Source organism: Otolemur garnettii, unplaced genomic scaffold (genome assembly GCF_000181295.1).
Source record: "Otolemur garnettii isolate 467f Iridium unplaced genomic scaffold, OtoGar3 scaffold00102, whole genome shotgun sequence".
Taxonomy (NCBI): Eukaryota; Metazoa; Chordata; class Mammalia; order Primates; family Galagidae; genus Otolemur; species Otolemur garnettii.
The window spans coordinates 7,644,625-7,656,022 of NW_003852497.1; the positions used below are offsets into that span (position 1 = coordinate 7,644,625).

Sequence of the window (11,398 nt, forward strand, 5' to 3'; positions counted from 1 at the left end):
GACAGCTTGAGGCTCTGTCTCAAAAAAAAAAAAAAAAAGAAAAGGAAATTTGTTTATATTTTCCAGGATTATTTTACATATATTATTTGCAAGAATATTTATCCTACTCTGGGAAAACGATAGTGATTTGCTTTAGCTCCTGAAAAGAACTTTTTGGCTTTTTTTTCTCCCCTACTTCTCTAGCTCATTCGCCTTTCTTTCCTTTTTTGTTCTGCTGTGGTAGAGGAGAAAGAAGCAGGGTAACCATAGAGAGAGGCAAACAGTTTTGCTTACTAACATGTATGTGCTGTATTTCAAACATCTGCATATTGAAAACAAATATAAAAAGACTGAGGAAAATGTTTTATTTCTATTTAATTTTTCTGTTTTTTGTAAGAATTTATTTTCTAGCATGTACTCTTTTATCAAGGTTCCTAGTAGAACAGAGTTTCACGCTACATCATTTATACTTTATTGAATTGCTACTCATTTACTTCTCTTTCTGTGTTTTTGCTGAGAATACATTTTAATCGTTATTAGATTGACTTTCCATTAAAATCACCCTTAACATAGTTCACTTCTATTAATAGTTGTCTGTAGAAACACTTTTTCTTTGAATTTTTCTTTCTTATTTCCACAGAAAGAATATGTTCTCTGAATAACTGTACAGTGGCCAAAAGAATTGGAAAAGGGAAAGATGCTACTGTCATCTTTGAACATTTCAGGAAACCTGTAGACCCATTTTTGCAGGAAAATTGTTCATGCGGCACGCTAAAGTCAGAAATAAATTTTTCCAACTCAGATATTTCTAACTCCTGTGGAAATGTACAAAATGGAACCATTTCTATACTAGAAACATACAATGGACAGAGAGAGCACAACTTATCAGAAATTAGAGACAGTTCTCAAGTACATTCGCATGATTTAGCTCTTTCACTTATGCCCAGTGATACCAAAGAAAATGTTAATGATGACTATTTCTTAAATTTGACATATCTTAAAAATATTTTAAGTGGTCTTTTTGCTGCCTTTCCTCCTCACAACAATACTGGCTCAAGCACGGTTATCACTTCAAAACTTATCAAAGACCCAAGGCTGATGAAAAGAGAGGAAAGCATGGGAAAACAGAATGATACTACAGGTTTAAAAGAGATTTTGCCCTCTGAGAAGAGTTTAGATTATGTTAATTCAGAAATAAACCTACCATTTATGCCAGCTGATTCTGCCTCATCAGAAATCAAAACTGGAGATTGTGCTCTTCTTACTAATTGCTTAGATGCCGCTTGCTTTAAAATTTCTTCGGATGATTCACAATCTCAGGCTCACAACATGGGCTCTAAGGACTATGACTATACAACTCCATATAAAATTACCATGACCGAACAATATAAGGACCAAGAGAATTTTTCCTTCCCAATTTCTTTGTCAAATGTAGTTTCAGAAATTGAGAACCAAAAACATAATGAGGAAGAAGTCCAGGGATTCCAACAGAGAAGTAACATCCCACTTGAACAAAGTAGTGAGCCACATAACTCGAATGAGTCAATGAATGCTTCTACAAAAGAGTACAACAGTCAGACTGCTCAGGAATTACAGTCTTCAGATTTAAAAACTATAGATCCAACTAATCTCCAAATGTCTTCTGGGGTTTTTCCACTTGAAAAGAAAGAAAGCATAAATGAATACGTTCAAAATATTGGAAAAATGAGAATCTTCACTGACCCAGAAGACAATTTCAAACATGAAGAAAAGAAGACTTTGTGGAAAGATCCTAATTATTTCAATGATGAAACAGAAATTTGTCCAATAGATAATCGTGTTTCATCATACCAAGAATATGAAGATGGTGAGCATCTTGACTCTTTTGACAAAAACTATGATAAAATAATGGATACTCAAGAGTTAGAAATACTGAAATCTTCCACACCTGCCCCAAAGAATGAGGATGAACATCTAGCATTGGAATTACAAGGTATTACTTCAGGTGTTGAGAGCCTTTCACAAAAGCATCCTCAATATTCTTTGGAGTATGAAGATAATATTTATACAAATTTTGCCATTACTAAAAAGCTAATGGAACTGAAATTGGAAAAAACAAATGAAAATTATGTTAACATTATGACTGATGCTTGCCAAGAAGCAAAAGATATTCTCCAGGCCAAAGAAATGCCCACCGATACAGTTATTTCATCCTATGACATAGAAACAGCCCATGAAAGTTCAAATTGTAACATAACTAGAGAACATGTATGTATACATAGAGAAAATGAACCTGTGTCATTAGAGAGTATTCAAGGAAACTGCAGAGAAATTCATACTGAACATGAAAGTCAACATCACACTGTGTTCTTTAATGCACAGTTGAACAATGATATATGCCTGAATGTTAATTTCAGAGAACAAGGAGATAATGATGAGGAAAACCAAAATGAGGCTAAACAGACAGACAGTACTTCGTTCCCAGAAAACGATGTAAAGAGTATACATAGAGATGAGAAACAGGGTTTTCACACAAACAAAAATTTCACCAATATAGATGAAAGAAAGGAGAATAAAAATTACAGCAATGTAGAAATTCTGAGTTCTGAAGAATTATCAACTCCATTTAACTTGATTTCAGAAGAAAAATATGTAACAACAGAAACTACGTTAATTCTGAGTTCTGAAGAATTTTCAACTCCATTTAACTTGATTTCAGAAGAAAAATATGTAACAACAGAAACTACGTTATTAGAGAGTGAAGATGCCATTAGTGGCATAAAACAAAAAGATAACCACACTGCCGGAAGAAATGAAGAGCATTTGGCTGCCACGTTATTTCCAGAAATATCAGATTCTTCAGAGCGTGCATCTTCCAATGCTTCAGTGCAGATATCTAGTACTACAATGCCTGTAGTAAGCAGCACACAGCATGAAGATTCCCACAGACATCAATTTAAAGAAACTTGTTCTGAGAGTCCAGATTTGGGTTTATTAGTAAAACATGAGGTTTCTGATTACGAACTTAATACAAATAACGATCAATTACAGGATTCACTTCAATCAAACAATGAGAACTCAATTCATCAAAATTTTGAATTGGAAAATGAGACGAAAGTAGGATCAGAGCAAACTGATGATGCTTGTCTATTTCAGCAGGATACAGAAAGCTGTGATGACTATGACACTGCATATGAAACTCTAAAGTCCCGTATTGATTGGGAAGGTCTATTAGGAAGCCACGATGGGAAGACAGATGTTTGGGAAAGCACCATGAGAAGGGAGAATAATGATCAGCATTATTATAAGAAAAGTATTCTTTTTTCTTCCACACAAAATAAAACAGAGCTTCTCAAGCCAATTTTACTTCCAGATCTCCAAATTACAATTACTGATGTATCTAGGCCAGGATTCAGCCCCACTGCTGACTCCCTTGCATCAAACGATAATTTTCAGAAACGTACAACAGAAGCCACAAAAGCAGAAATAAATAAAGAAGGGGGAATGCCAGGATTTGGTATTTATTCCCAGCCTTCTGGTAATGCTTCAGGTGAAAATGAAGTTGGTGAAATAAGGCAGGAGTCAGGACCAGTGAGTAACCCTGAGATCTCCCTTTCTGTTGACCTGAGTCATAACTTACATGCAAGTCATATGTCTGACAGACAAAACAGTGAATCTTTGTTTACCGTATCATCTTCTGTCACAGCAATAAATGATGGAAGTTGTTCCTTTACAAAACCAAAAACTGACTGTAACAATACTAGAAATGAAAAGGAGATGGAATTAAGAATTAACAAAAGAAAGTTGCACGTGTCTTCTAGGGACCAGAGCATACCACATGAGAATTTAAGACAGCATGAAATCCCTCGAAAGAAAAGGAGACTAACCAGCCCAGATCCATCTGAGTGTTTTTCTTCATTATCCCAAGGACAAATTAAAACATTTTCACGGTCTGGAAAGCACATTAGGGGTATCCTAGATATTCTAAACAGTAAAGCATCTTTCTGTAAAAGCAGACATCTTTCCAGAAAACTAGACAGAGCTGTTGTTTACTTAAAAAAAGCTCATAGAAGAGTTAATACATCTTTGCAGATTGTATTGGGAGAGAAAAGAAAGGGTCCATTACAAAAATCATATGCAATAATATGCAATAATTTCTGGGAAAGTTGTGACCTTCAGGGTTATAGTTCTGTGTCTGAAAGAAGATACTATTCTACTAAGCATTTTTTGTCAAAAAGATATGACAAACAGGGAGAGAAAAGAGCTTTAGGATTTGATGGTGATGAATCGTTAACTCATGTGTCAAAGCACAAGTCTAGTAAAACAAATGGAAAGAAAATCACAAAGTGTCTTTCCAAGAACAGTGTGTCCAGCAGGATCTCCAAAAGTCACACTATTCACACGAGAGAATTTTGTGATCAGGAACATCATGAATCACAGTTGTCACTATCCTCTGTTTCCCAAAGTGCAAGTCAGACGGCTTATAGTAATAACAATACTAGAAATCCAGAATCATCAGAACTTCAGCCTTTTCCTGGGAAGACTAGTTATCTCTCTTCCCCAGATCACTCTGATGAGAAACTAGGGGAAAGAGAAAATCAAATTAATACAAAGTTTTTACCTAACATGAGTAATTTTGAAAAGCTTGAGCGCCATTCAGCACATTTTAGAAAGGACACAACAGAAGAACACAATTGTGAGGCCAGTAGAGTAACAAGTGGAAGTAATTCAGTGTCTTTATGTTGCTTGAAAGAAAACCAAAGTTACAACATAGACAAAAATTATGATGCAACTTGTATAGCTCACACAAAGGTGAGAACTGACATATTTTTTTCACTCTTGAAATCAAATATGGCTATCTGCAAGCAAGATAACCTTATTTTACCTGATTATAAAAAAAACCTGAAAGTAAATTTTCCTATAGAAAAGTACACAGCTCCAATTGAGACTTTCAAACAAAGCATTATTACAGAAAACTTCCTTATGGACCCATTACACCTGACTTTGATAGCCAACCAAAAATATAGCAGTCCTCAGTTATTTTCAATAGCTCCAGTGACAAATAGGAAAGGAGAATTGTGGAAGCCTTACTTGGATAAACAGAGAATTTTTGCTATAGATTCTTTTGCAGCTTCACACTACCGGCAGATATGTTGTGGGAAGGAGCTTGTAAAGACAGAGCAGTGCTCCTCAGGTAACTGCTTCCTAATGGATGGCAATGAAACAAATGTCCCTGCAATGTCACAGTTGAATCTAACCCCAGTAACTGAAGAAAGTGAAAGTTATCAGGAAAATGCAATGAAGAAACAATCTTCCATTGATAGTTCTCAGCTCTTAAAAGATAACATGAAGGGCTCCTCTTCAAAATACATTGTGAAGAAAGACATTCAGGACAGAAAAATGTGGGGAATTAAACAAGCACAAAAAGCAAAAGATTCAGTTTGCAAAAGAAAAACAACTGAACAATCAGCTGTTGAGACTGAGTACAAAAATGGAAAGAATGAGATTGTAAAAGAATCCTCCCACTTAAATAATAAAACAATTAATAACTTGGTTGATTCTCATCTAACCATGAAAAATACAGTCTCTTTGAATCACACAGTTTTTAACCGGCTTAACAAAAGAGAGCAGAAGGGGAAAATTAAAATTAGTAGTGACTCTCAGTCTGACTCAACATTACATTCAGAAACAACCAATATTTCCAAGCCAGACATTCTAGGAATTCATAGTATGCCTGTTTTACATGCTCCCTCTGAAACTTCTAAAGTCACCACTTGTCAGAAGTCCACATCATACATAAATGAATTAAATGAAAAACATCGCTCAGCTAAGCACACAGCCCTTATCACTAAGGTATCTGAAATTTTGCAGAGGGCAGATGAAGCATCCTCTTTGCAGGCTCTACAGGAAGAAACTAAGGTTTGCCAAAAATGTTTTCCTTCATTTGTTGAAGCTTTTGAAAGAAAGCAAAAATGCTCATTTGAACAAATTGTGATTTCAAGAGAATCATTGGTAGAAAAAAACATGTGGAATAATTGTAAACACAAATTAAAACCTTCTGCTGTGGATACTTTCGTAGAACTTCAAATGATGATGGAAACTATTCAATTCATTGAAAACAAAAAAAGGCTTTTAGGAGGTGAACCAACATTCCGAAGCTTGCTTTGGTATGATGAGACATTGTACGGTGAGTTGCTTGTTGGACCACATGGGTATCAACAGCAGTCCAATTTCTATCCTGCTTTCCAAGGAAGATTAAAATATAATGCATTCTATGAGTTACAGACTTACCATGGTCAATTAATTGAATTGTTTGAAGAAACAAAAAGGGGAAATAATTCATACTATGCATTCTTAAAATACAAACGACAGATTAATGAATGTGAAGCCATAATGAAACATTGTTCGGATTGTTTTGACTTTTCTCTTTCTGTTCCATTTACCTGTGGAGTTAACTTTGGAGATAGTTTAGGAGACCTAGAAACTTTAAGAAAAAGTACTTTAAAGCTGATCAGTAGATATGGGGACTCTCCTAAAGTTCTTTCATATCCAGGAAAACAAGACCATCTGTGGATTATCATAGAAATGATCTCCTCAAAAGTTAATTTTATCAAGAACAATGAGGCATTAAATATTAAAATATCTCTTTATGGTCTTGAACATATCTTTTTTGATGCTGCAAAAAGTCTTGTTTGGAAAAAGAGAAGAAAATATTTTAGAAAAAAATACTCAGGAAAAAATAGCAAAGAAATGATACGCAAAATGAATCAATGTGCTTATTTGGAGTTGCAGAAGATATATGATACTTTGTCTGAAGATGTAAACACTGAACCAATTTCGGATATTGGAATGAAGAAGGATGCTATGATTGATTCCAGAAAGTCAGATTATCTAATGAACAAAGCAACAACTACCATACAAAATTACAAGTTTAATAATGCTTTGCTTTTACACCCAGATATTTGTTACATTAGTGAAATACTGGATCAAGCAGAATTTTCAGACCTTAAAAAATTACAAGAACTCACCTTAAGATGTACAGATCATTTAGAATTTTTAAAAAAATACTTCCAGATGCTACAAGAAGACAACATAGATAATATTTTTATCACAGAAGAGAATGTTTTGGACATGGCAAAAAAAGACAACCATGAGGCTGTAATTTTAAAACCTGAAGCTGTGGAAACATATGTTGAAATTGTCATGATCTCAGAAACAGTTCACTTTCTTAAAAACTCAATGGCAAAGAAGCTGGACGAACCGAGGTTCCGAGGTATGCTTTGGTTTGATTTGTCTCTTCTTCCTGAATTAATTCACTGCCAAGAAAAAATGGCTGCTTTTTCATTTCTTAAAGATAACTCAACAAATGTTTGCCTTTTGAAAATGATAGAGACGTCTATTTCTGAACTTGAGAAAGACATGGGCATTATCTGCAAATACAATGGCGCTGTTAATAGCTCCTATGCTCTTCACTTGCTCTCAAGAGAACGTCAAGAACTTTTGGGAATAAAAAAGCTTCTGAAGAAGTCTAAGTATTCTATTTCTACATATATTGACTTTGTGCCATATATAGTGTCTATAAATTATGGAAGCACTGTGACAGACTTAGACTACAACTACAGTCAGTTTTCCATACTGCTTAAAAATACCATGTCTGCCCCGAGGAAAGACTTAGGAAAAGTGATCCATATTATGAAAGTCATGAAAACAATTGAACACATGAAGATTATATGTGCTAAAAATCCTAAATTAGCCATTTCCTTTGTTTTGTGCCAAATGCTGTGTAATAGAAAGACTTCCCCACCAAAGAGAAAAGAAAATGAAAGTATGGATACTCATACTATACAACCTGGAGAAAACATCGACAAATCTAGTATTTCTGTGAAGGTGCCCTTAAGTCCAGAGTGTACAATTAAAAATGTTCCAAATTGCTCTAAAAAACGACCTATCACTGTAGACAAGTGTGAAGATTCTGAGGAACAAGAGAAAAGTACTACTGTTTCCCATTGTAAAAAGCAAAAGGTACAAATGCTTTGAAATATATGTATTTTTGAAAACAAGTATGTGTTCTTTCAGCAAACAAGTAGTTCGCAGAATTGTACCAGTTATTAAGTAAAGTATTGGACAAAGGAATTCATATTTATAAAATTATGATTGATACTACATATGGGAGACATTTTGCAAATAGCTACTTTTTCTTTTTTTTTTTGAGACAGAGTCTTACTCTGTCGCCCTAGGTAGAGTGCTGTGACATCACAACTCACAGCAACCTCAAACTCTTGGACTCAGGTGATCCTCTTGTCTCCACCTCTCAAGTAGTTGGAACTACAGGCACCCACCACCATGCCGAGCTACATTTTTTCTATTTTTAGTGGAGACAGGGTTTTGCTCTTGCTTAGGCTGATCTTGAACTCCTGAGCGCAAGCAATCTACCCTACCCTCCTGGGCCTCCCAGAGAGCTAGGATTACAGGCATCAGTCACTGTGCCTAGCCAAATTAAGTAAATTTTTCAATTTTTTTTTTTTTCTTTTTAGACAGAGTCTCATTATGTCGCCCATGGTAGAGTGCTGTGAAGTCACAGCACTTCTCTTGTCTCAGCTTCCTAAGTAGCTGGGACTACAGGCATCCGCCACAAGGCCCAGCTATTTTTTGTTGTTGTTGTTGCAGTTGTTTAGCTGGCCTGGGCCAGGTTCAAACCCACCACCCTTGGTGTACGTGGCTGGTGCTGTAACCACTGTGTTACGGGTGCCAAGCCATGGAGCCAAATTTTTAAATTTGGAAATACTTCTTGAGAAGGTTTGAATTTTAATAGTTTCTTATGAGAAAATTTAATATCATGAATATGAGTTAAATGAGTAACCAGTATTTATTGAATAGCCTCAATCTATAACATGCCTTTACCTAATGTAGTGAATATTAAAAACTGGCTAAGTGATGCCTGTCTTCTGGACTATTGTTATCCAGATGGAGAAATAGGACAGGTATTTTTCAATAGATGATTATCAAGGAGTTAGAAGAAATCTTACATGAATATATTTTAACAAATTTTACATAGCATTTAATATGCACTTGGCACTATCCTAAGGATTATATAAAATAGCAACTCATCTAATATTTTCAAAAACCTTTATGATGTATCCACTATTACTATCTTACTTTGAAGATAAGGAAACCAAGGCATAGAAAGATGAAATAATTGGCTTGGTGCCCGCCGCATAGTGGTTATGGTGCCAGCCACATACACCGAGGCTGGCGAGTTCAAACCTGGCCAAGGCCATCTAAACAACAATTATGAAGGCAACAAAAAATAGCTGGGTGTTGTGTTGGGCGCCTGTAGTCCCAGCTACTGGAAGGCTGAGGCAAGAGAATCACTTAAGCCCAACAGTTTGAGGTTGCTGTGAGCTATGACGCCATGGCAGTCTACCAAGGGTAACATAGTGAGACTCTGTCTCAAAAAGAAAGATGAAATAATTAACTCAAGGTTAGGCTCGGCGCCTGTGGCTCAAGCGGCTAAGGCACCAGCCACATACACCTAAGGTGGCGGGTTCAAATCCCCAGCCCGGGCCCGCCAAACAACAATGACGGCTGCAATCAAAAAATGGCCGGGCGCTGTGGCGGGCGCCTGTGGTCCCAGCTACTTGGGAGGCTGAGGCAGGAGACTCGCTTGAGCCCAGGAGTTGGAGGTTGCTGTGAGTGTGATGCCATGGCACTCTACCCAGGGGGATAGCTTGAGGCTCCGTCTCAAAAAAAAAAAAAAAAAAAAAAAAAAAAAGAAATGAAGGGTTTGGGGTTAATAAATGGGAACACCTAGACCTAAAATCAGCCAGTTTGGCTCCAGACCCTATTCTGACATTTGTCCTTGTTCTCTGTTTAAAGGCATCTCTTAAAAACTTAACCAAGAATTCTTTAGTTCAGAAGTAAAGAAACTATATACAAAACAAAGACTAGGATTCTTTCTTTGCTCAATCCTAATTGTATCTGTTAAACTAGTTTTATAAACCAAAAATGTAATCACCATTCATTATACTATGTTTATAGAAAAATGCTAAGTAAACAACCAGTTTATGCACATACTTCCAAATCACAAGAACACAAGTTGCATACTTCACATCAAGAATAAAGAAGCCAGGCATGTGGGCACACACCTGTAGTCCTAGCTATTTGTGAGCCTGAGGAAGGAGGATTCCTTGAGCTGAGGAGTTTTGAGTCCAGCCTGAGCAACATAGCAAGATCCTCTCTCAAAAAAAAAAAAATGTAAAGTCAGAGTGATACTAAAAAAAGTTTTGTAGGTATTGAGAAGAAAAGCAAAAACAAAAAACTTAGATTCTTAGGGAAGACTTATTTATTTCATATAAGAACACAGACCAAAGCTTTGCCTTAAGGGAGAAAACAAAGGTGAAAATGAAGGAATTTAAATTACAGAAAATAATATGAGCAAAGACACTATTTTTATTGACATCATATGAGAAACTAGTTTTAACATTAAGTCTGGTGCTTACTTCAGCACAAAGAATAAAAATGGAACAATACAGAGAAGGTTAGCATCTCCCCTATGCAAGCAAGAATGATATCCAAATTCATGAAGTGTTTGATGGTTTTTTGGCATCATAAAAAAATTCAAAAATTAAGTCTGGCTCGGCACCAATATCTCATTGGCTAGGGCGCCAGCCACATACACTGGGGTTGGCGGGTTCAAACCCCACCTGGGCATGCTAAACAACAATAACAACTATACCAAAAAAATAGCTGGGTGTTGTGGCAGGCGCCTGTATTCCCAGCTACTTGGGAGGCTGAGGCAAGAGAATTGCTTAAGCCCAACAGTTTGAGATTGCTGTGAGCTGTGATGCTACAGCACTCTACCGAGGGGGACACAGTGAGACTATGGCTCAAAAGAGTAGGGTGCTGGCCCCATATGCCAGAGGTGGCTGGTTCAAATCCAGCCCCAGCCAAAAAACAAAAAAAATTAAGTCTGGTCCTGAGTCAAGGGCCACAGGAGAAAAGAAATAAGAAAAATTTTAAAAATAAAAACATTAAGTCTAGAACAATTTAGCTTGGTAAGAGTAAGCTAAAGATGAAGAAGATTGTTTCAGATTATAGGATGTCTTAAATATAGGCCTAAGGAGTTTTGAACTTCACTTCTGTACATATTGAAGTGTAATGCCATGTTTTTCAATAATTTAAAGGGGAAGGAGATTCTGAGTATAGAGGTCTAAAAGTAGTAAGTTATATTCTACTTCTATAGAAGTGAAGTAGTAAGTCAGCCATAGCTTAGAAAAGGATGCTGTTTTGCGAAATAGGAAAGGAACTTTCCTTTGAATGCCAAACACATTTGACAGACCACTTACAGAGTTGATGGGGCATAGCAACAGGTTTATAAAGAAGGGCATAAAAGGTTCGGCGCCTGTGGCTCAAGTGGCTAAGGCGCCAGCCATATACACCT

The 11,398-nt window shown here is 36.3% G+C and overlaps 1 protein-coding gene and 1 non-coding gene across 2 annotated transcripts in view; both read left to right on the forward strand.

Moving 5' to 3' along the window:
• Positions 1–11,398, forward strand: part of TEX15 (testis expressed 15, meiosis and synapsis associated) — a 62,691-nt gene that overhangs the window by 42,853 nt on the left and 8,440 nt on the right. The window contains exons 6-7 of the mRNA XM_023517006.1: positions 620–2,560; positions 2,621–7,980. Coding sequence (XP_023372774.1) covers positions 620–2,560; positions 2,621–7,980 — 7,301 coding nt within the window. The remainder of the gene's footprint in view (positions 1–619; positions 2,561–2,620; positions 7,981–11,398) is intronic.
• Positions 10,450–10,557, forward strand: LOC111727373. The gene has a single exon (XR_002774941.1). It is a non-coding gene; the product is annotated as a U6 spliceosomal RNA (small nuclear RNA).